Below are 24,407 nucleotides of genomic sequence, written 5' to 3'. Positions count from 1 at the left end.
AGTCATCTGTTCACCACCAGGGCAGCGGATGAGCCCGGCAAGTATGCCTGCCCTGGGCCGCGTGGGCCCCGGCGCGGCTGGAGCCGAACCGTGCTGGGTTCTATCCGGGCCCCGGGGCTGCTCGGCCGGTTTCCCAACACCGTGATTGTCGCCTGCGCCAAACTCAAGCGGTCTTTTTGTAAGACTTCTAGCAACCACGCTGTCACGTGGGACCTCCCGACATCCGGGCAGGGTCCGCAGCTGGGCTCTCGGATAGCAGGTCGCGACCTCGCTCCCGCACTTCCGCCCGAAGTCGGGCTGGACGCTAGCGGCGCGTGGTGACGTCACCTGTACGCCGGAAGTCTCGGGCGCGCCTTCGGGGCGCCGGCGCAGTGCTGGTGGCAGTTGACTGGTGTCTGGGGTAAGGCGAGCTCCCTGGTAAGGTTCTCTCCGCAGAGCTCTTGGCCGCCCAGGCTGATCAAGGATGTTCATTTCCCCGTCTGACCGCCCCTCCCCTTTGTGTGTGAGGCCGCCCTCCCATTATCTCTCCCGAGGCCCGGGCACCTCTTTGTCGCCTCCAAATTTACTGATCCCTCCTTGCCGCGCGGGTCCCGGCCCTGGGAAAAACCCGGACCCTCAGAATAGTCGGGGAGGCCCTGTTGTCAAGTCGCCAGCATGGACACCTCAGGGATAGGGATAGACATCGTGAGCTAAGGCTCTCGGCTTATTTCTTCCCAACTAGCCAATTCTCTGGGAGATAAAATTTTCATCACCCCCGTGGACTGAGCATCCCCCCCACTTTCATACTCGTTCCCCTAATTGGTATTCTGCTCTTATCCTACTGCGTGAGTTTTATGTGAGTGTTGAGTTGATCTGCGCAGCCAGAGCCATCTCATGGATGAACCATGTCTTCTGCCGCCTTTGGGTACTACCTGTTGTGCCAGGCGCACACTCCTGCATAAAAGAAGATGCCGTTCGAATTCTCCCTGAAGGTTAGGAAGAGGAATGCCAGCGCTGCGGGCTGATAATTATACAAACAAGAGAAATATGTAGGGTGGGGACCCGGAATCACCTCATGAGAATTGCTGCTCTTTGTTTCCTCTGTCATATCTCTTGAATAGTTTCTGGTTTAGTTATCTCTATTGGAATTCCGGCCCAGAATCATTTTTGTAAAGGTCCAAAGTAACCATTTCCAGTTTCTTAACATAGACCTCTGTGTTCACACGCAGGTTTCTGTGGGTGACCCTTGATGGTTGTGGTCAATGTCCCAGAGGGACGCTTCATAAGACAGGTTGCCTGATGCTGGGCTTGGGCCCCTGAATGCCTCTAGGGGGTACTTGTTACAACAGTATTACCATCAGATTCTTTTGGGTACCCTCTGTATCCGTGTGAATACTTATATTTAAGAAATAAAAGAATACTCTTGCTGGCTGGGGGAGGGAAGGTACATGCATTTTGCATATTTACCACTTTATTTTGGAATTTGAAGGCGGGAGATGCTCCAAAGCAGAGCATAGTTGAAGGAGAGAGTGCTCAGGACCATGTGGGAGGCCTCTTGGAGCTGCAGTGTGCTCTTGCTAGCCAATGGATTCTGTTTTGGGAGCCATTTATGGAGTTGATGTCTGAGAATATCACCATGGAATAAATTCCCCTGTAGTAGTAGTCACGTTCTTTCTGTTCCTTTGTAGCCCCAGGATGGACTTTCTGGTTCTCTTCCTGTTCTACCTGGCTTTGATGCTGATTGGTGTTGTTATGATATGCATCTGCCCAGAAATGCATTATGTGACAGGTCTGGTCAGGGGAAGAACACAGGTAATGACGATGCTTGGAGACCACTGGACTTTGAACACCTCCAGTTTAAAAGTTCACCAACTTCCTGACAGAAGAAAAAAGAGATGCCATTTTATTCATTTGTTCATTTGTTTTTTCATTTATAGCAGTTATGGTACAGGCGCACCTAAGCTATTGTGAATTGTGTGCCAGACCACCACAATAAAGTGAATGTCGCATAAAGTGAGTTACACAAATTTTTGGTTTCCCAGTGCATATAGAAGTTAGGTTTATGCTATCCTGTAACCTACAAAGTGTTCAGTAATATTATGTCTGAAACAATAGTGTATGTGTTTTAGTTAAATATACCGCAAAGACACGAAGTGAGCACCTGGAAAAATGGCACCCACAGACTTGTTCAATGAAGGGTTGCCACATACCTTCAATTTATAAAAAACATTATCTGCAAAGTGCAGTAATGCAAAGCATAGTAAAATGAGGTATGCTGGTAAATTCAAGAATCTCTTTTTTGTGTGGGGGGTGGGTTTTGTTACTCTTGAAAGTAATCTTTTTTTTTTTTGTTCGATCCCCGGTGGCCGGGGATCAAACCGGCGCTGCAGAGGCTGCGGACAGCTTCACAGCACGGCGTTCAACCGCTGCGCCACCAGGGGAGACCCTTGAAAGTAATCTTGTGATGATACTTTGAGAAAAGATAGCATTCTCAAGTTTCACTATTTTTTCTCTGGATTTGATGCCTGCCATTGGGCATGGAATGTGAGCAGTATCTGCCTGGAGGGGGCAGATGGGGGCAGATGGGTGCAGATGGGGGATGTGTGAGCTCTTGGGAAAAGGATGACTAGAGAGGGACCAGGGCTAGTGATCTACAGATGGACTCTGGAACCCAAGCGAGGGAAAGGTATGGCATTAACATTAACATTACCTGATCCACCTCTGCTGCTCACATCCCTTTGACTGAAGACCTTGATATGGGGTCAGGGTGGAAATGGAGGAGTTGGTATTAAAGGAAAGGTAGCTGAGGGAAACCCTCCTCTTTATTCTCTTTTAAATCTCTTCTCTGGCCACATGCAGAAACACAACTTAATACCACCAATATTACCAACTGAATGTGTAGCATCTAATTTGTTTCAGAGTAGGGAAATGAGAAATTAAATTGAATCTTTTTTTCTTTGTTTCAGATATTCTCCTGTATAATTTCAGAATGCCTTCAGCAAGCCATACTAGGACTGCTTCATTATCTCTTCCATACACGGTATCTCTGTCTCAATATTTAAATATTATCTTCTTTTCTGTTCAATTGTTAATTGTTGTCCTCTAGCTTCAGACACCTTCTATGGTTTCCTGCATGGTACAGAGAAGAAAGCTAGAAAGGATCAAGCTGGGTTCAAACCCTCTACTCAGATAAAATCTCTAATGTCTGATATCTTGATATGTGTATTTTTAAATAGAAATATTGAAAGAGTGGGAAAATATTGACATGTACTTCTGTAAAAATAAGTATAGTTGGCTCTTGAACCACATCAGTTGGAGCTGCATGGGTCTTCTTATATGTGGAGTTTTTTCTCTTCATGATTCCCACATTCTCTGACTCAGCCAACCATGGGTATTGATTGGTTGAACCCGAAGATATGAAACCCACAGATATGGAGGATGAAAAACTTGTAAAGGACTTGAGCATCTGCAGATTTTGGCATGGGGGTATGTCTGGGGAGTGGGGCTATTCTGAAACTAATCCTGCATAGTACCAAGGGGTGACTCTAATTAAGTTTTGGGGAATCAAAAGTTTAAGTGGATTTAACTGCTCAGGGGTCAGTGCCCCTAATATCAGAGTTGTTCAGGAGGCAGCTGTATGTTCTGACACAATACAGAGACCTTAATTCTCAACAAAGAAAGTAATAATAATAATAGGTACCACTTATTGAATACTTATGTGCTAGGTGCTATGCAAAATGTTTCACATGGTTACTTATGTTACTCTTACTACTATTTCAGGCCCAAAAGCAGTGGTTAGCCTTTCCTCAGTATTATATGATTTCTTCATGGAAAAGTCCCCAGGAGTAAGCCATGTGCCTATTTCTTTTCAGAAACTATATCTTCATTATCTTGCACCTCATCTTGCAAGGGGCGATTTATACTGAATACACCTGGGAAATATTTGGCTACTGTCAAGAGCTGGAGTTCTCCTTATGTTATCTTATTCTGCCCTATCTGCTTCTGATTATAAACCTGATCTTTTTCACATTAACTTGTGTCAGCAACCCTGGTAAGTTGAGGTTTTTAGCATAAAGACTAGTGGCAACTCAACTGTCATCTTTCCTGATAGTGCTGCAAACAAATAGTGATCCTGCCAAGAACTTTGCAAAAGATTTGATATGTATTATTCTCATGATCTTTCAGTTTTGGGTGTTTTTTTTCCCCCCTTTGGGTTATTTAGAACAGCTAAAAAATTTGCATAGCTGTTTTTTTGGTTTATTTTTTGATAGTTATGTTGTCTATAGAGCTTGTGGTTTGTATGATACGGTTCCTTTTTTAATCCTACTGATATTTGCGTTATGCTGATAAGTGGTCCATTTTTTTAAATGATCCATATGTACTTGAAAAGAATGTGTATTTTCTAATTCTTGAATGCAGAGGACCATATAAATTCATTGGCTCAAGCTTGCTAATTATGTTCAAATCTTTTATATTCATACTGATTTTTTGTTTTGAGCAATTACTGAGAGAGGTATATTATCTCATTCTGATGGTAAATTTGACAGATTTCTCCTTCTGCTTTGTTTTTGCTTTATGTATTTTGAAACTATTGTGTGTGTATACATATATAGGTGCATACACATGTATACACATACTATATATATATATATATATATATATATATATATATATATATATATATATATATGACTATGACAGTGGTCCCAATAGGCTGCACCGGAGAGCCTCAGTGTGTAGTAACCTATACCATTTAGGTTTGTGTAACTACACTAGGATTTTCACACAATGACAACATTGCCTAATGATGGAACACATTTACATCATAAGTGACATATGACTGTATATTCTGATTAGATCCATTCAAGGCTAAGATCAGCATTATCTCTTTCTTGAATTTTTTTTCAAAATATAATGAGCCTCTTTGTCCCTTGTAATACTCTTTGCTCTTAAGTCTCTTTTGTCTAATATTAGTATCACACTATCTTTTGATTGATAGTTGCTTGATATTTTTTCCATCCTTTTACTTTTAACCTCTTCTGTCCTTGAAATAACAAATATTTATTAACTGATAAATGAATACATAAAATGTGATATGTCTATTCAATGGGATATCATTCAGAAATCAGAACAAATGAATTCCTTTGCAGCTACAGCATGGATCAACCTTTAACACATTCTACTAAGCAAAAGAAATCACATATTATACAATTCCATTTATGTGAATTACCCAGGAAAGGCAAATCCTTAGATTATTGATTGCCAGGGGCTGGGAGACTAGAGAGAAATGAGGAGTAGGTGCTTAAAGGATTTCTTTTTAGGGTGATATAAGTGTTCCTAATTGATTTGGTGATTGTTGCACAATTCTGTGATTATATTGAAACCAGTGAGTTAATACATTTTTTTTTAAAGATTTATTCATTTATGCATACAAGAGCTGGGGTACAGGCCAGAGATGCGGTGGGTGAGAGGATTCACCAGAGACAGAGTGGGGAACAATACAGGCAGATTGACCAAAATACACTGCTGAGGGGAGCAGCGGGTGAGTCAGGAGAGCTCTACTGCGCCATGTGGGTTGCTCCCTGGCCGGCTGAGATCAAACTCATGCTGCAGAGACTGTGGATAGCTTCATAGGTTGCGTCTTAACCCTTGCGCCACCAGGGAGGTCCAGTTATACATTTTCTTTTTTTTTTTTTTTTTTTTTTTAGATTTTTTATTTATTTATTTATTTGTTTTGTTTATACAAGCACTGGGTACAGTCAGAAGCGCGGGAGGGTGAGAGAATTCACCAGAGCCAGAGCGGGGAGCAGAGCAGGCAGAAGGACCGAAATACACTGCTGAGGGGAGCAGCGGGCGGCAGGAGAGGTCTGCGCGCCATGTGGGACCCTCCTCCGGTGGCCGGGGAGCAGCCGGGGATCGAACTGGCGCCGCAGAGGCTGCGGGCAGCTTCGCAACCCAGCGCTCAACCGCTGCGCCACCGGGGAGGCCCTAGTTATACATTTTCAATGAGTAAATTAGGTTTATGAATTATATCTTAATAAAGCTGTTCAAATTTATAAAATGAATTCTTTAACTATTAAGTATGGAGTTTTGGTTGTGCTGTTGGTTGTCTTGTATTGTTCAAATCTGACATTTGTCCTTACTTATTTCAGGAACCATAACAAAGGCAAATGAATTACTGTTTCTTAAAGTATATGAATTTGATGAAGTGATGTTCCCAATGAACAGGAGCTGCCCCACTTGTGATTTAAGGAAACCCGCGCGATCCAAGCACTGCAGTGAGTGTGCTCTGGCTGCTCTAGTTCATCCCTTGCACCTCAGACACATAGGCTTAGTTGAAGGGAATGTTACAGAAGTCTAAAAGCAGGATGCCTGATCATGGCTTCTTTCAGATGTCTGGAATGAGGTCTTGTGCCTTTCTGTAGAGGGCTGCCCCTGCCCCAGGCGTGCTGTCCTTCCCTGCCATGCGGCAGAGCATGCTGCCCTTCACTGCCATGCGGCAGAGCATGCTGCCCAAGAGATGTTTCAGCAGGATGTTGTGTTTGCCTGCTCTTGTAGGAGAGGCCAAGATTCTAGATTAATGCTGTCCAACAAAAATGTAATATCAGCCACATGTGTGATTTTAATTTTCCAGTAGTCACATTACAAAAGTAAAAAGAAATAGGCAAAATTAATTTTAATCATGTTTTATTAAACTAACACACTAAAATACTATTTTAACATATAATCAATGTAAAAAAGTCATTCATGTGATAATTTGTTCCTTTTTCAAGCTAAGTCTTTGAAATCTAGTATTTATTTTACATTACAGCATATCTCAATTAAAACACTAAATTTTCATTGGAAATCTTTTACTCGTATTTAGATTTCATAAAATTTACAGTTGAAAGAGTAGATTCACATACCTGAACTATTCCAGATGTTCTTGGAAGTTTACCAGTAATTGAATCAGTACCAAAAAAATCATTCTTTAATATCCATATCCACATTATCATAATAGTTCATCTGTATTAGAACTGATTTGAGTTTAAAGCAGGGGTGTCTTTTAAAATTAGTTTTGTCCAAGTTATGTAAATTCACCAACTCATGTGATATGACAGTATTATTCATACCGAGTCAAAGGAGCATTTCATAAATTGAAAACAATTGGACAATTATCAATATCAACAAAATATTCTTTAAAATTTTTTTTGTAGCTACATTTCAAGTGCTCAATACCTACATGTGGCTAACAGCTATTATATTGGGTACTGTAGTTCTCAAAACTTGAAGATAGTAGCTGCCAGTTCCCCCAGCAGTCAGTTTGTAAGGATCTCTGTAGGTGTGCATGCTGTGTCATTGTCCCATGAAGGATCAACCAAGAGTTGTGACTCCTCATTTCTGTGCAGGCGTCTGTAACCGCTGTGTACACCGTTTTGACCATCACTGCATTTGGGTGAACAACTGCATTGGAGCCTGGAATGTGAAGTATTTCTTTCTATACCTCTTGACATTGACGGCCTCAGCTGCCTCCATGGCCGTCGTGAGCACTGTGTTTCTGGTCCAGTTGGTGGTGTTGTCTGACATGTACTCGAAGACTTACATCGATGACCTGGGGCACTCCCAAGTTATTGACACCGTCTTTCTTATTCAGGTAATGAGTTATTCAGGCAGTTGTGTTGTGGGCTATATGTTTATGACTTCAGGTCAAAATTGAAAAAAGGACATTTGTTTTCTTAGTAAAAACATGAAATTATTCCTTTTTTAAAAAATTATAATTTAAAAAATTAATATATAATTCACGTGGTAAAATTTACCCTTTTAAAATTTATGATTAGTGGTTTTGGTATGTGCACTGGGTGGTACAGTCATTGCCACCTTCAGGGCATCTCATCACCCCAAAAAGTTGTTTATACCTATTAGCAATTATTCCCTATTCCCTTCTTTTCCAGTCCCTGGCATCCACTAATCTACTCTTTGTCTCTATGGAATTGCCTTTGTTTTGCTGTTTCATTTCAGTGGAATCATAAAGCATGTGGCCTTTGAAGTGGCTTCTTTCACTTAATGTTTTCAAACTTCATCTGTGTTGTAGCACAATCGCTACTTCTTTCCTTTTTATAGCTGAGTAATATTTCATCATGCTGATATGCCACATTTTATTTATATATCAATTGATGGACATTTGGGGGGTTCCACTTTTTGTTTCTTTTTGAATAATGATGCTGGGAATATTGGTGTACAGTGTTTGTGTGAACGTAGGTATTTATTTGAGTAGATACCTAGAACTGGAACCAAAAGTCATGTTGGTAACTCTATTTCTTTTTTTTTTTTTTTTTTTTTTTTAGAGGCATGCTTTATTTATTTATTTATTCATTTGTTTGTTTTGTTTATACATGCACTGGGTACAGTCAGAAGCACGGGAGGGTGAGAGAATTCACCAGAGCCAGAGCGGGGAGCAGAGCAGGCAGAAGGACCGAAGTACACTGCTGAGGGGAGCAGCGGGCGGCAGGAGAGGTCTGCGCACCATGTGGGACCCTCCTCCGGTGGCTGGGGAGCAGCCGGGGATCGAACCGGCGCTGCAGAGGCTGCTGGCAGCTTCGCAACCCAGCGCTCAACAGCTGCGCCACCGGGGAGGCCCGGTAACTCTATTTCTAATCATTTGAGGAACTGCTAGACTATTCTCCAAAATGTTTGCAGCATTTTACATTCCCACCAGCAGTGTATGAGGGCTCTGGGGCTCCGATTTCTTTTTTATTTTATTTTATTTTTGCATAGAAAAACTGGGGTATAGGCCAGAGGTGTGGATGTGTGTGTAAAAGGATTCACCAGAGACAAGAGTGCAGAACAGAACAGGCAGATCTACTGATATACACTGCTGAGGGGAGCAGCCAGTGAGACAGGAGAGATGTGCTATGCCATGTGGGTTACCTCCCTGCCTGGGGATTAGGTCCCTGGCCAGGGATCAAACTCAGGCTGTAGTGGTGATCGTGCCAAGAGTTAACCCATAGGCTACCAGGGAGACCCCCAGGGCTCCAATTTCTCTGCATTTCATGAGTACTTTATGTCCTTTTGATTAGGTCTGTACTAATGGATAGAAAGTCATTATGGTTTGATTTGGATTTCCTTCTTTTCATGTGCTTCTTGGCTATTTGTGTATCTTCTTTGGAGAAGAAGGTTTAGAAAAGGAGGAGCTCAGTTTTAGGTTGGGTTAGTTGTCTTTTTTTTTTTTTTTTTTTTTAAAGATTATTTATTTATTTATACAAGCACTGGGTACAGTCAGAAGCGCGGGAGGGTGAGAGAATTCCCAGAGCCAGAGTGGGGAACAGAGCAGGCAGAAGGACTGAAGTACACTGCTGAGGGGAGCAGCGGGCAGCAGGAGAGGTCTGCGGGCCATGCGGGACCCTCCTCCAGTGGCCGGGGAGCAGCTGGGGATCAAACCGGTGCTGCAGAGGCTGCTGGCAGCTTGGCAACCCAGCGCTCAACCACTGCGCCACCAGGGAGGCCCTGGGTTAGTTGTCTTTTATTCTTGTGTTTTTTTTTATATTTTGGACACTTGAACCTTATATATAATTTGCAAATATTTTCTTCCATTCTGTGGGTTGTGTTTTCCCTTTTTTGATCATTTTCTCTAAAACATGGACATTTTTACTTTTTTTTTTTTTTAAGACTTATTTATTTATGCATACAAGAGCTGGGTACAGGCCAGAGGTGTAGGGGGTGAGAGAATTCACCAGAGACAGAGAGGGGAACAGAACAGGCAGACTGAAATACACTGATGAAGGGGCCCAGCAGCGGGCGAGACAGGAGAGGTCTCCTTTGCGATGTGGGTTGCTCCCTGGCCGGCCGGGGATCGAACTCGTGCTGCAGAGGCTGTTTATTGCTTCATAGTGTGGTGCTTAACCCCTTTCGCCACCAGGGAGGTCCCATTTTTACTTTTGATGTTTGATTTCTTTTTCTTTTTTCTTTTATTGCTTGTGTTTTGGTGTCACATCTGAGAGACCATTACTAAGGTCATAAAGATTTACGCTTGTGTTTTCTTCTAAGTTTTTTTCATAGTTTTAACTCTTACATTTAGGTCCATGGTCCACTTTGAGTTAATTTTTGTATGTGGTATGAGATAGGGTTCCAACTTTATTTTTTGGTATGTGGATATCCAGTTGCCCCAGCACCTTTTGTTGAAAAGACTGTTCTTTTCTTGTACTGGGACCCTTGTCAAAAATTAGTTTACCACAATGTAGGACTGAAGTCATTCTTTTAAAAACTCATTTGGTTGCTAAAAGACTTCTTTTTCTTTAATGTGAAACAATGTATGACCATTTTTTAAAACTTCCTAATTCTCCTAGAACGTTTGCTCTTTGCCATGAGCAAAGAAAATAAAATGCCATGAGCAAGTGATATGCATTTCATGAATTTCAGGTAGGTTCAATATTAGTAAATTGATTAATATTTCAAACCATATTGTTAAGGATAAGGAAAAATGGCATGGTTATTTCTCTAGATGCTAAAAAGACTTTCACAAAATTCAATCCTATTCCATGATAAAAACAATCAAAAATAGGAATTGAAGGTATTATCTCTTTTTTTTTTTAAAGATTTACTTATTTATGCATACAAGAACTGGGGTACAGGCCAGAAGTGCAGAGGGTGAGCGGATTCACCAGAGACAGAGTGGGGAGCACAACAGGCAAACTGACTGAAATACACTGCTGAGGGGAGCAGCAGGTGAGACAGGAGAAGTCTGCTGCACCATGTGGGCAGCTCCCTGGCCTGGGATCAAACTCGTGCTGCAGTGGCTGTGGACAGCTTCATAGGTTTTGTAGTTTGGTGTCTTATTTACAGGCTTTTTCCTTATATTATGCAAATGGCCATATATCTTTACAGAGGCAGCTTTATTTGTTTTTTACATAAATAGGAACCCATTAGGCTCCTTGCTTCTTGTTTGTCTTTTGAGCGACATGTTACCAACATCTTTTTCCAAATCAGTACATAGAAACTAACCTCATTTTTAACAACTCCTTATTATCCCATAGTTGGTGGAAAGACATTTAACTTCTTCCCTTGGGGAGTAGGGGTTGAAGCCAACACTATAGTGAAAACCCCATAAATGTTTTTCTGTGGTCATATTATTTATTTATTATTTATTTTTTTAACTTTTTTTTAATAAATCTTTTTTTAAAGATTTATTTATTTATTTATACAAGCACTGGGTACAGTCAGAAGCACGGGAGGGTGAGAGAATTCACCAGAGCCAGAGTGGGGAAGAGAACAGGCAGAGTGACGAAACACACTGCTGAGGGGAGCTGAGGGCGGCAGGAGAGGTCTGCGCCCCATGTGGGACCCTCACTGGCGGCCGGGGAACAAACCAGCACTGCAGAGGCTGCGGGCAGCATAGCAGCCCAGCGCTCAACCGCTGTGCCACCAGGGGAGGCCCTGTGGTCATCTTATTTTAAGAGGGAGATTGGGCTCTTCTGTTCATCTGGGACTTAATTTTGATCCATGCATGAGCTAAGCTCTACATTTATTTTACTTTCTCCTGAGTATTCTTCCCCTTGTCCTCCAACATACACACTTCATTTATCCCATGATAGAATCTTGTACATACTAGGGTTTCGTCCTAAGCTGTTGATTGTGCTGTTTATGGTTCTGATTGGTGGCTCAGTGAGTCAGATGTATATGGAGGTGGGTAAGCTGTGGGCAAGCAGCTCTGATGTGTTTATAGAAAGGACTGAGCCTGATGGGTGCTGGTTAACTAACACGCCGTTTCTTTTGCCCCCAGTACCTGTTCCTGACCTTCCCAAGGATTGTCTTCATGTTGGGCTTTGTTGTGGTGCTCAGCTTCCTCCTGGGGGGCTACCTGTGCTTCTCTCTGTACCTGGCTGCCACCAACCAGACCACTAATGAGTGGCACAAGGCTCGGGCCTACTGCCAACCTTGCCACCCTGCATCCCGACCTCCATCAGCAAAGTCACATGTCTACCAGAACATTTACTCCCGTAGACTTTGGAGCAACCTTGGAGAGATCTTTCTACCTGCTGCAGCACATTATGACAGGAAGAAGAAATAAGAATGGAAAGAGTATTACTGCCTTTTAAATATTGTATACAGTTATTTATACATACGGATATTTTTTAAGAATTTGTTTTATTAAGTTTTGTCTTTCTGGTTTCTGTTGTATGTTTATAAATTGGCCTCCAGGGGTTAAGGATGGGAGAGTGCTAATCCTTGATGGGTATGGGGCCAGATACTGTGGTAGAAATCCCCCTTGCCTATCCTCAGCACGTTGGAACGAGTGTCTCTGAAGTACAGATGCCAGTGGGATCATGGAGGACTTCTCAGTCGCTACCCACCACACTTCTCACCCTGGACTAGGCTTCCCCACACCAGGAACTTATGGCTGTCCCTTGATATGCAGGAGGGTGTAACTGACTCAGAGCTGTGCCTGGCTGCACCCTCTTTGATGCCTTTCCCTCCTCTCTATCCCATCTCTCCCAGGGAATCCCTTGACTTATTTTTCATCTCCTTACACCCAGCATCCTCACCCTCATTGGCTCTTGGCCCACAAAGTACATTTCTGTAACTAGTCTCCTCCTGTTATAGGACAGGGAGAGGGTCAGCCCAAACCCCGCAAACCTGCCTATTGTCTATTCTAAATGGGTTCTGCCATCCGCCGCATCAACAGAAAACATAGGAGACTTTAAGGGGAAGGAACTTTAATAAAACTAGGAAACAATACAGGTAAGGCAGAGTCCAGTTTCTAAATGAAGCACCCAAAGTTACCCGTCCCCTCGTGGGTAAAAGTCCATCCAAATGGGATTGGCCCAGAGCAAGGCCCCAAAGCCTGCCATAAGTCTAAGGCATCTTCCAGTGGGGACCCTTAGAAAAGGGTCAGAAACAACCAGACAAACCCGGAAGGAAAAGAGCAAAATCAACATCAAGATAAAAGCTGCCATTGTCACCTCCCCATGGGTCTCACCCACATCTGTGTCACCCAGTCCACGACTAAAAGACAAGTGCAGTTTCTTCACGTGTCTCTAGGCTCCATGTGCCTCCTCCAGGTCTCCTGGCTCCATCCTGCTCCTTCCTTCCTCAGTCTCTTCTTCAGCTTCTCCTCTTCCTGCTCAGCTCCACCCTCCCTTGGGTGGGGCAGGGAACCTCCCCCTTTCCTGGGGACCACCCTGTTACACTCCTGCCACTGGCCATTTAGGGTCGTGGCCTCTTAAGCCTTTTTCTAACATTTAAAAATTCCAAAACTATGTTCCCTCTATCCAGCCTTCCCTCTTCCCAAGCCCAGGTAATTCTCTGCAGAGATGAATGCCAGAAAAGACCTTCACAGGAAGTGCTGAGGACTTTCAGCGCTCCTTTTCTCAGTCTTCAGGAACAAAAGAGGGTGCAATAGTGAAAGATAAGAACTTGCAGGATAGCTAAGGTCTCCATGGCCTTCCCAGGCTAGGTGACATGGGGGAGATTGGGAACTAGGGGCCCTTGGGACAGGAATCGAGTGGGTAGGTATCATGTTGTCATTGTAGCCTATGAGTGCAGCACCGGTGTAATCCATTCGGTGAATTCTAGGGCCTAGCCCCGGGCCCGGCACCACCAACCTATCTCCTGGTGGAAAAACACGGTGAAATCAAATAGTGGAGGCTTTTAAGGCTGCATGAAGGAAGCCAGACGAGCTCGAGAAAGTCTTGCGCTGGGTGGGGGCGCGATCACCATTAAGCGGTCACAGGTGGGTGTGGCACCTCCCGCCGGAGCGCCGTGGACCCCGGGGCTCGGGTCCGGGGGCGGTTCGGGGCCCGGAGTGGGGCCCGCGGGGGCGGAGTCTGCCGCCGCCGCCGCGGCCTCCCGCGCCCGCCGGCCGGGCCGCCAGGGGGCGCCCTCCGAGAGCGGGCGCTCGCCGCCGCCGCCCGAGCTTGGCCCCTGCGGGCCGCCGTCGCGCACTCGGCATTCCGCCGCCGTTCGGCTCCGCGGCGTCGGGCTCCCGCGGCTCTCGCTGGCGCAGCCGTCGCACACCCGGGGCGCCCGCCGGCCGGCGGCGGCGATGGCCCCCTGAGCAGGCCCGGGCGGGAAGCGGCGGGCGGCCGGGCACCGCGGCCCGCGCCCGGGGGCGGCGGGCGGCGGGCCGGTCGCGGCCTCTTTGTCTCGGCGGCGGCGGCGGCGGGCGCGGCGCGGCGCGGGCGGAAGTCCCGACGCGCTCCCCGCGCCCGGCCGCCGCGGCGGCGCCATGAGCGACATCCGCCACTCGCTGCTGCGCCGCGACGCGCTGAGCGCCGCCAAGGAGGTGCTGTACCACCTGGACATCTTCTTCAGCAGCCAGCTGCAGAGCGCGCCGCTGCCCATCGTGGACAAGGGCTCCGTGGAGCTGCTCGAGGAGTTCGTGTTCCAGGTGCCCAAGGAGCGCGGCGCGCAGCCCAAGGTGCGGCGGGCGGGCGAGCCCCGCGGCCCGGGGCCGAGCTCCCTCCTCCCCTCCCTCCCCCGGGGCGCGGCGCGCCGGGCGTGCGTTCTCGCCCCGGCCTCGCTCCTTCCGCAGCCGCCAGACCCACCTCCTCTGGGCGCGGGGCGCTGCTCGCGGGCGCCTGGGTCGCGGGACGCGTGACAGCCGCTGCTGAGGGGTGGTGAGGGCCTGGTAGCCGAGCGTCTCGAACCGCCGCAGGTGATCCCCGGTCCCCCCGGACTGACATTTCCTGCGAGCCACGGTAGAGCTCTGCTCTGGGAGTGGGCTGTAGAGTGCTGAGAAGTTCTCAGGGGAGACTAGTGTATGTTCTGCTTTCTTGCTGTGTGAGTTAATAAGCATGCTCAAGCCAAATTTCTTACTGCTTCGCCTGGATTTGTTTTACAGAGATTGAATTCACTGCAGGAGCTTCAGCTTCTTGAAATCATGTGCAATTATTTCCAGGAGCAAACCAAGGACTCTGTCCGGCAGATTATTTTCTCATCCCTTTTCAGCCCTCAAGGGAACAAAGCTGATGACAGCCGGATGAGCTTGTTGGGAAAACTAGTCTCCATGGCGGTAGCTGTGTGTCGCATCCCAGTGTTAGAGTGTGCAGCCTCCTGGCTCCAGGTACTTCTCTAGAAATTGCCTTCTCCCCAGGGTCTCTGTCCCTGTGTCACTGGATGTGTGACAGCCACATCTCAATGGTGTTAAAGGCCTGTTATTGAGAGTCTCAAGTCTGAAGAGGACTTTAGTGTCAGGATTTTGCATTTAATTGGATTTCCGCGGAAGCCTTTTTCGCATGTTGCCTCCTTGATGCCACTACCCAGTGTGCTGATACTCTAGAGCTGAATTTACACATAGATAGTAACCATTCTTGAGAAAACTTTAGTTTGTAGTGGTAAATAAATTAAGAAAGCAAGTGGAAAATCATTTTTCTTAGTTGGAAGTTACATGGTAGGATTTTGAAAACAGGTATGCATGCAGCCCCAAAGGTAGGATTTTTTTAAAAGGTCATTATATGTCTACTTTTGGCAGTTAGATTTTCTGCTTAATTTTCTGTAGTTAGTGAACATGTGAATTGTTTTGCATCATTTCAGGGTGATTTTGCAAAGTTTGCAAAGTGCATGGCTCTTATAATGAATATGCATTAAGTAGCAAGAAAAAATGTATATTTACAATAAATTTTGTGTTGGATGGTATTTTTGGATGATTTATTTTGGTTTTTGTTAATTAAAGTGTTTGAAAATTTGATAATCCATCATTATCAACTCAAAATTTTAGTTAATGTGATCCTCAGACAAGTTAATGGAATTTATTACATTCAGTTTCACAACCTGCTGCTCTACTCCCAAGTGTGTAGAATCATTTGCATTTGTTTCAGTTTGTTTTTCTTGTAATCTTGTTTATCCTGAAAATTTGGCTAGCAAAATTATATTTTTTTTTAGTGCATAGGTAGATTTCAGTGAAAACTATATCTTAGTTCTCACCAGTCTGATTTCTAGGGTGCGTTGTATTGAACATCAGAATTGTCTCTAACCCTTGACAGACTAGTGAAGTCAAGCTTGGCATCTTGTAATTCATCATGTAGTTTTCTGTTTTCCTCTCATGGTGCTGCTGCGCTGGCTTTTTGGCAAAATGAAAACAAATATTAGTGACAGGAAAGGATTTTAGTGGTTTGGGCCAGATTTTGCCCTAGTGAAGAAGGTTCCAGATGGCCGGGTTGAGATTGTAGGAGCAGATTTCAGCTTGAATGATTGGTCTGGTCTACTGTCTCTGCACTTGCCCCTGCAGCCTCATTGCGCCTGGGAGCTGTAGCATCCTGAGCAGCAGTTGTATGAAGGTGGCCATAACTATAGATTGGTTTCTGAGTGGGAAGGAGAAAAGCAGAGGAGGGTGGTCCTGTTGGATTGAAAAACAGTACTCAATCATGGTATAGGAAGCCTGAAAGAGAGCAGAATTGGAAAGGAAATCCAGAAAGGAATCCTCTAAATAAACATCTGAAGCATAAATGGTTCACAGACCCTCCTAAACCTCTTGAAAGTAATCACAAGCGTTAGTTTTTACCTGTGAAGTGTCATCTGTGGGATTATATAAGTTGTCATTTCCTCACTGGAAGTCAGGTACCATCTTTCCTAAGTGAACTTGAAAGCAAGGGTCAGCAGGTATATTATATGTAAAGGGTAAGACGGTAAATATTTCAGGCTCTGCCACAATAACTCAGCTCTGCTTTGCAGTGTAAGAGCAGCCTCAGACAATAGGCAAGCACATAGGAAAGCTGTGTTTTAATAAAAGTATTTTTTTAAAGATTTATTTATTTATTTATACAAGAACCGGGGTACAGGCCAGATGCGCAGGAGGGTGAGAGGATTCACCAGAGACAGAGTGGGGAACAGAACAGGCAGACTGACGAAATACACTGCTGAAGGGAGCAGCGGGTACAACAGGAGAGGTCTGCAGCGCCATGTGGGACCCTCGCCAGCGCTGCAGAGAGAACCGGCGCTGCAGAGGCTGCGGACAGCTTCATAGCACAGCGCTCAACCGCCCGCGCCACCAGGGGAGACCCTTAATAAAAGTTTATTTACAGAAACAGATAATGGGATGGGTTTGGTCTGTGGACTTTAATTGACCAACCCCTGCTTCAAAGTAAGCTCCTTACCTCTTCCACTCCTGGAAGAGGTCCTGCCACTAATGACGGCCTCCGCCATGTATGCTTCGGTGCTAGTCTACTAGCTCACAACGCCTGTAGTTACATGGGCTGTGCTTCTTTGCAGCGGACCCCCGTGGTGTACTGTGTGAGGTTAGCCAGGGCCCTTGTGGACGACTACTGCTGCTTGGTGCCAGGATCCGTTCAGACCCTGAAGCAGATATTCAGTGCCAGTCCTCGCTTCTGCTGCCAGTTCATAACCTCCGTCACTGCGCTTTATGACCTCTCTTCAGGTAAACTTTATACAGGTTGTTGCCATTTGAGAAGCTTTAACTGATGCCAATTTTATTTCTACTGAACCCCAGGTGAAATGTACAGTGATTGCTTTAGCCTTTTTTTCTTTCAAATGTGTATTTTATTTTAGGCTGAAAGCTAAAGGTACAGACCACTGAACTTCTAGAATTTGCTAACCGGGAACTTTTCTTAGTGATATCCAGTTGCCTGACTTCTACTGACATGTGTCTCCCCCACCCCACACTTTCCTCTTCGTGTTTGACTTTGGCCCTAAGCAACCTAGATGGGGCTTGGGTATCCTTACCTAGCTTTCCCAGGGGCTCTGGGGTGCCCAGCCCTAGACAGGAGGCTGGGGACCTGCTCCCAGGCACACAGCCAACTCAAGGGCATTGCATGCCGATCCCAGGGGGGATTGTGCCTAATGGTAAGAGCCAGGCCACCCGGACCAGACCTTTTGATGACTCCTGGGGAGAGTATTTCACTTGGCCTCGGTTTCCTCATCTCATCTAATAGATGGGATGGTTGGAGGATTAAACGAGCTAATCTGTGTAAAAGATTTAGACCAATGCCTGACACATGGCAAGCCAAAAATAAATGTCAACTTTTTTTTTTTTCTCATGGTGCTCTCTCTGGGCTGTAGGATGTGCCAGTTCTTGAGTCAAATTGTGCTTACACAGAGGTTCCAGGTTTGGGGCAGATGACCCTTGGAATCCCTGACCAGGCTGCTCCTGTAGCTGTCACTGTGTTATGGAGGGGATACCAAACACTGGGATGGCAGGGAAGAGTAATGTGTGATATAGTGTTAGACACAAAAACTGGCATTTTATTTAAATTGACCCATAGGATGAAATTTCTTCAAGGTATAATAGGATTTTAGGGAATTGTTTTTTTTTTTTTTTTTTTTTAACGATTTATTTATTTATTTATACAAGCACTGGGTACAGTCAGAAGCGCGGGAGGGTGAGAGAATTCACCAGAGCCAGAGTGGGGAGCAGAGCAGGCAGAAGGACCGAAGTACACTGCTGAGGGGAGCAGCGGGCGGCAGGAGAGGTCTGCGCGCCATGTGGGACCCTCCTCCAGTGGCCGGGGAGCAGCTGGGGATCGAACCGGAGCTGCAGAGGCTGCAGGGAGCTTCGCAACCCAGCGCTCAACCGCTGCGCTACCGGGGAGACCCTTAGGGAATTGTTTTAACAAATATTTTTTGAGCCCACCTTGGACAGATGATTCTAGCACTGGGGATTTAACACTGAAGAAGATGAAAGTGCCAGCGCTCACAGAGGGGCTCTTCTAGAAAAGGAGACAGAAAGTAGATAAGTCCAGGAAGTATGTGGTCAGAAAGTCAGGTGGTCAGTCCAGTATCAAGGGGTCCGTCTCCTCTCCCCCACTTCCATTTCCTTGTGGCAGCTGGAAGCCCTCTGACCTCATGTATCTCTGTTTGCAGATGATCTCATTCCACCATTGGACTTGCTCGAAATGATTGTCAACTGGGTTTTTGAGGACCCTCGGTTGATTCTTATCACTTTTTTAAATACTCCAATAGCAGCCAATCTCCCAATAGGCTTTTTAGAGCTCACCCCGCTTACTGGATTGATCCGCTGGTGTGTGAAGGCCCCTCTGGCTTATAAAAGGAAGAAGAAGCCCTCCTTATCCAATGGCCACGTCACTGCCAAAGTTCCAAAGGACTCGGGAGGGATGGACAGAGACTTCCACCTCTTGTACTCGAAACTCCACCTCAGCGTCCTGCAGGTGCTCATGATGCTTCAGGTGCACTTGACTGAGAAGAATCTTTATGGGCGCCTGGGACTGATCCTGTTTGACCACATGGTCCCACTGGTCGAAGAGATCAATAGACTGGCAGATGAACTGAACCCCCTCAATGCCTCCCAGGAAATTGAGCTGTCTCTGGACCGTCTCGCACAGGCTTTACAGGTGGCCATGGCCTCTGGAGCCCTGCTGTGCACACGAGGTGGGTGATTTCAGGGCCCAGGCCTTCCTAGGGGTGGGCACATCTCTACCCATCAGAGAAAGAACTAGGGCTTCCTGGATGGTACTGTTTTCTGCTGCACTTAGGACTCCTATCCTAAGTGAGGACGACTCCAGGCCTGCATCATAGCTTCGTATTTTTCTTATTAAGGAATCTTTTCCTTCTCCTGTGCAGTCCTTTTTTTTCCCCCCAATTGAGGTATAGTTTTCATCCAGTAAAATGCAGAGGCTTAAGTGTAAAGCTTGATGGGTTTTGACCAAATGTATTCACTTATAACCACCCCCCGTACGTGTAAAACATACCCACCACCTGTTGTTCTCCCACACATCGGTGCTGCATGTTAACTATCGGCTCCCAGAGGTGGCCTGCAACCTGTGTGGTGGTCGCAGGCACTGGGTTCCCCCTTGCTGCTCTTATAAGGCCATGGTGTCTGATAAGCTCGGTGAGAGCCCCACCTTGGGGGCGCATCTGGATAAGTTACCCAGAGCTGCCTCTCCTAAGTAACATATTTTGTTTGAGATTTAGTTGTTAATGCAAAAATGGGAGAAAAAGAGAACCTCGTTTCTCAGAGATGCTGAAAGTGCAGTGCAGCTGCTCTTCTGTGCACCTCTCCTTACTACGTGTCTTTGATTTCAGATGACCTGAGGACCTTATGCTCCCGGCTGCCCCACAATAAGTAAGTGCCTCGCAGACTTCTTACTGGGGGCAGGGCGTGCAAGTGGGGACACCCCTCGTCCTGGCTTCCTTGGGGAGCTGGTCTGCAGGGTTCAGAGCTGCTGTCCATAAGGAGCCCCTGGAGGACCTGATGATAAATGGGGAGTGGACATGAGAGGAAGCCCGAGTAGAGACAAAATTAGAGATGAGGAAAGGGGTGATCCTGCTGGTTCAGGGAAGAAAACCAGAATAAACTGATGTGGTCACAGTGCATCAGTGTTTCCTGGTGACCCTGAATCGCATACACCTCTCTCTCAGACAGCACAGCCCTGGCACTGGGTGTCAGTTGGGCTGCGAGCTGGCAGCAGGTGATGCAGACCAGGTTCTGAGTGTGGTCTTGTTTGGGGTTTGCTTCCTCACCTGGGTGATCTCACGTCAGTTCCCCTACACACACGTGCATGCGCACACACATGTGCTTGTAAAATGCAGATGGTGTTTTTGGTTGTGTCTTGGTGTTGTGGTAGGGGTTGAACCGGGTGGTGGTGGGAAATTCCTGAGCATGGGTTGTGGCGCACAGGGTCTCGGCAGGTGGTGGTTACTGTCATCATTCTAGGGAGGCAGCGATGGTGGTGCACAGCGGGATCCGTGTGGCCGCCTCGCTCCGGGGGAAGAATTCCAACTTTGCTACTTCCTGCCTCTCTGACCTTGGGCAAGTTCCTGCCTCTCTGACCTCGGGCAAGTTCCTTATCTCCTGCTGCACCTGTTTTCCCTAGAAATAGATTTTTTTCTTTCTCTAGAAATAGATTTTTTTCTATTGAGAAAATAATAGTGACCTGTTCAATGCACACCGCCCCCTCCGCCCCGCCATATGATTTTTGTGAGACTTAAATGAGTGAAAACACCGAAAGCACTTACAACAGTACTTGGATGTAGTATCTACTAAGTGTGACTACTGCCACTTACTTTACTAACAGGCATTTCATTTAATCTTATTCACTGAACCTAAGAGCAAAAGACTGTGTGCCCAAAAATGTCCCATGCAAATGCGGCAATACTAGTAGCAAAACCCCAGAAGTAGCCCTGTCTCCAGCGTGGGATGCTTAGTAAGTAGGGACACATCAGAAGGCTAGAACCGGGTATCCACTAAAAACAGTCATTGTGGCCGCTGTGTGGGGAAGTGTCTACAGCGGAGGCCAGACTCCCCTGCACGCTGTAGGTGCGCCTGGGCAGGGTCATGGAAAGGAACGTGACTGAGTTAAGCCGGTAGGATGATTAGGGTTCTTCAAGGACCCCACTAATTTTTTTTTAAAGATTTATTTATACAAGAGCTGGGGTACAGGCCAGAGGCGCGAGAGGGTGAGAGGATTCACCAGAGACAGAGCTGGGAGTGGAACAGGCAGATGGACCAAAAGCACTGCTGAGGGAAGCAGCGGGCGAGACAGGAGAGATCCGCTGCGCCATGTGGGAATCTCCCTGGCTGGCTGGGAATCGAACCCATGCTGCAGAGGCTATAGACAGCTTCACAGCACTGCACTGAACCCACTGCGCCACTGGGGAGGCCCTGACCCCATTGATTTTTAACAGGGATAGTGGGCTCCATGGCTGCTGTTCGCAGCTGGTAGTTAGCGGGTGGGCGCGCCAGTCTGACTCCATGGCGCTGGGTGTGCTGCCCTCTGCCCAGGACCTGGCCTGACTCTTCCAGGCCCTAAAGACTGGTGCTACAGGCTGGTACAGAATCGTGCCTGATGTGAGGGCAAAGCCTCAGCAAAATACTGATTCCCGGGCTGAGCTTAGAATAGCTCCAACCAGAGGACCAGTGTCCTCTTCCCGTGTTGGGGGCTCGGCATGTCACTCTGGGGGAAATGGGCTGCTGCGGTCAGGTGTCTGGGTAGATAACGAGGACTGAGATGGTAAAGTGCGTGGTTCCTGGCAGCACAGAGTGTTTGTGCCTGAGCTGTTACAGCACAGAGTGGACAGCTTGTGCAGAGCAGCCACACCCTCCTTTTTTTCTGGGTTCCATCAAAATTCCTTGGCATCTCAGGACATTGTCTTATAAGTTAGCCCTTGTCCCCCACTCTTGGCAATAATCCCTTCTTACTGCAGTTTTTATTTAATGTTTAATATTTTCAGGGTATTTAAATGATGACAGGTTGTAAATCCATTATCCCAATAATATAATCCCTCTAGAACATCTTAACAGCCCCTTCTAGCCCTACCTTAATGCTCTGACTCTGCCCTCCAGGCCTGACTCCGCCCTGCAGGCTGTGACCCTGCCCTCTGGAGCCTGTGGTTGCCTCTCCTGAGGCAAGTCCAAGGCCTCCTGGGGGCAGCCTCTAACTGATGTGGGTAGAGAGAAGACATATAGTTGCTGGGAATACTTCTCTGAATTCTGATTGTCTCATTGGTGTTAATTGTGTTTCCCACTAGACCAGAAACTTCTTGAAAACCCTTCTATCTCTGGGAGGCTATGTAGATTCAAACAAATGTGACCTAAATTTTGCATCTGTAATAATTCCTCCTAAACCAACTTGTTTAGGAAGGTTGGTTGCAGGGAGTAGCATGAAGGAACTAGTGAGCAGGGGTTCTGAAGCTGCTTGGCGTAAGAGTAGAGGGTGTAAGGGGGAGGGGAGTGGCCCAACAGTGGTAGGACTGATCTAGGCCCGGGCCATTTCTGAGGGTGGGGCCTACACTGATGCCCGGTCAGGAGATCTGAAAGGTCTGCTTTCGTGTGGCTTTGCTTAGAATTCATCTGGAACTCAGTCGTGAAGAATGATGCGTAGAGAACTGGCCTGCTGCCCTGTCAGCTGAGGCTCCTCAGCCACAGCGTTATATGAGTGGACAGTTGAAACTGAGGCACAAACCACCCATCGTGGTCCCCATGCCACTGAGAGTGAGGGCAGGCTGTGTTGTCTGCCTCGTCACCTGGGGATCCTGGCTTTTCCCTCTGGTGGCCCCTGCTGTCTCCTCTGCCTGGGCCCTAGTCTGAATCCTGCCACCTCAGGGGTTTACCTGCTGCTGGGCCCCAGGCACAGGCCTGTGTCCTTCCTGTGGAATCTGCATGTTCTGCGCCTCCACCTGGTATCTTTCCTGGTGCAAGTGTGAGGCCGCCACCCTTCTCTTTTCTCCCCCATGGCACAGCCAGTAGGGGGACAGGCCAGCCCTGATGCCACATGTTGGTGAGCCTTGTCACTGCCATCAGTGTGTCCTCACCCGTCTCCTTATATTTGCAGCCTGCTCCAGCTGGTGATCTCGGGCCCAGTACAGCAGTCGCCACATGCAGCGCTCCCTCCTGGCTTCTACCCTCACATCCACACGCCCCCGCTGGGCTACGGGGCCGTGCCAGCCCACCCTGCTGCTCACCCTGCCCTGCCCACACACCCCGGGCACACCTTCATCTCAGGCATGACGTTTCCATTCAGGCCCATCCGCTAGGCTGGGCCCCTGTGCTGCCATGTGGCAGTGTGCCTTCTGTGCCTGGTGTGGAGGAACCTTTCAGAGAAAGGGTGACCGACCCCATAGAAGAGGACCTTTGGGAGGTGGCCAGCTATCCCCTCTTCGCCGGCAGAACTACCCTGGTGTGGAAGTTCTGTGACCTCGCCGCCCAGGTGCCTCCTCCCGGGTCCCAGCTGTGAGAGTCCAGATTGGATCGAAGAAGGAAGAATGTCCAGCCTGCAGCGCAGTGAGGGTGTCTTAAAAGATGCCCATGCTGTGAGCCTCCTTTCAGACACACACGTCTGAGCCTGCGCTGTCCGGGAGAGGACGTGCCAAGCAGCCTTTGCTGATCCGGTCGTCTGGCTTCTCTCCTTGGGAAAGAGCCGCAAGCACAGGCTGCTGTGGCAGCTGCTCCCTGAGCTCCAAGCGGGACGAGTGCGGCAGCGTCCCCAAGGCACTTGGCTCTGTGCAAGGAAACTGGGGGGGGCTGCCCCCACCAGGGAAAGCAACTTCTGTTTTATTGGGGTCTCTAAATTTTCCTTTTCATATGTTCAAATAAATTTTTCCTAAACAAGTTTTGTAGACTTTATGAAAGGTACATCCATGACCTGCTAAATGTAAGCCGCGGGGGCTGCCTCGCCAGTCTGCGGTGTCCCCTGCTGGGATCTGCTGGCACGGCAGAGCGCTGCCCAGGCCCCTTGCCCCAGGTACAGGTTCTTCCCTCAGGTACGAAACACAGCCCTCAGGAATTGGTATTTCAGTGCATGAAAGGAAGGGGTGTGCCCTGAGTTCTCATCAGTTTAGGGAGGGCAAAGCTCCCAGTAAGCTTGCCGCCGCACTCCGCTAGGCTGGACACCAGGAATGAGAGGGTTCCAAAATTTAACATTGTGGTAGAGAAAGGGAGAGGTTTAAGGCATTCCTCAAGACAAGGAACAGGCACTGTTCGCCATAAAGGCCACCCCCGGTTGCCAAGACCCCTACATGTGCTTCCGCAGACAAGCCCCTAGCCT

At 47.2% G+C, this 24,407-nt stretch overlaps 2 protein-coding genes across 11 annotated transcripts; both read left to right on the top strand.

Moving 5' to 3' along the window:
• Nucleotides 1–342: 342 nt before the first annotated feature.
• ZDHHC4 (zinc finger DHHC-type palmitoyltransferase 4) lies at nt 343–12,114 on the top strand. 8 transcript variants are annotated; one of them, XM_037507110.2, is made up of 8 exons: nt 343–400; nt 830–971; nt 1,668–1,791; nt 2,946–3,019; nt 3,852–4,030; nt 6,132–6,257; nt 7,368–7,612; nt 11,735–12,114. In XM_037507110.2, the coding sequence occupies exons 3-8, from the start codon at nt 1,675–1,677 to the stop codon at nt 12,020–12,022; spliced, it is 1,029 nt and encodes a 342-aa protein (XP_037363007.1). In that variant the 5' UTR covers nt 343–400; nt 830–971; nt 1,668–1,674; the 3' UTR covers nt 12,023–12,114. The 8 variants fall into 8 exon arrangements, with proteins under 8 accessions (XP_037363007.1, XP_037363010.1, XP_037363011.1 ...); XM_037507111.2 differs by having other exon boundaries at nt 345–417; XM_054693697.1 differs by lacking the exon at nt 343–400 and adding an exon at nt 10,551–10,680 and having other exon boundaries at nt 407–971; nt 11,735–11,749.
• A 1,787-nt stretch (nt 12,115–13,901) lies between these two features.
• Nucleotides 13,902–23,996, top strand: INTS15 (integrator complex subunit 15). Of its 3 annotated transcripts, none has more exons than XM_037507105.2 (6): nt 13,902–14,371; nt 14,795–15,016; nt 17,161–17,326; nt 18,769–19,293; nt 19,948–19,987; nt 23,196–23,996. In XM_037507105.2, the coding sequence occupies exons 1-6, from the start codon at nt 14,180–14,182 to the stop codon at nt 23,395–23,397; spliced, it is 1,347 nt and encodes a 448-aa protein (XP_037363002.1). In that variant the 5' UTR covers nt 13,902–14,179; the 3' UTR covers nt 23,398–23,996. The 3 variants fall into 3 exon arrangements, with proteins under 3 accessions (XP_037363002.1, XP_037363003.1, XP_054549670.1); XM_037507106.2 differs by having other exon boundaries at nt 14,179–14,341; XM_054693695.1 differs by lacking the exon at nt 23,196–23,996 and adding an exon at nt 20,579–23,189 and having other exon boundaries at nt 14,179–14,371.
• The last annotated feature ends 411 nt before the right edge of the window (nt 23,997–24,407 follow it).

This window comes from Talpa occidentalis, unplaced genomic scaffold (assembly GCF_014898055.3).
Source record: "Talpa occidentalis isolate TD23 unplaced genomic scaffold, MPIMG_talOcc4v2.1 talOcc4.12, whole genome shotgun sequence".
Lineage (NCBI taxonomy): Eukaryota > Metazoa > Chordata > Mammalia > Eulipotyphla > Talpidae > Talpa > Talpa occidentalis.
Note: the sequence above shows the minus strand (reverse complement) of the source record. Positions and strands in the feature narration are given on the sequence as shown.

What these genes read in the sequence shown, in the direction of transcription:
- ZDHHC4 (XM_037507110.2), top strand. Translation starts at nt 1,675, where the DNA reads ATGGACTTTCTGGTTCTCTTCCTGTTCTACCTGGCTTTGATGCTGATT. An exon ending in CATTATCTCTTCCATACACG is followed by an intron (nt 3,020 to 3,851) that starts GTATCTCTGTCT and finishes ATTTCTTTTCAG; the next exon opens with AAACTATATCTTCATTATCT. An exon ending in AACTTGTGTCAGCAACCCTG is followed by an intron (nt 4,031 to 6,131) that starts GTAAGTTGAGGT and finishes TACTTATTTCAG; the next exon opens with GAACCATAACAAAGGCAAAT.
- INTS15 (XM_037507105.2), top strand. Translation starts at nt 14,180, where the DNA reads ATGAGCGACATCCGCCACTCGCTGCTGCGCCGCGACGCGCTGAGCGCC. An exon ending in GTGCAGCCTCCTGGCTCCAG is followed by an intron (nt 15,017 to 17,160) that starts GTACTTCTCTAG and finishes GCTTCTTTGCAG; the next exon opens with CGGACCCCCGTGGTGTACTG. An exon ending in GCTTTATGACCTCTCTTCAG is followed by an intron (nt 17,327 to 18,768) that starts GTAAACTTTATA and finishes CTCTGTTTGCAG; the next exon opens with ATGATCTCATTCCACCATTG.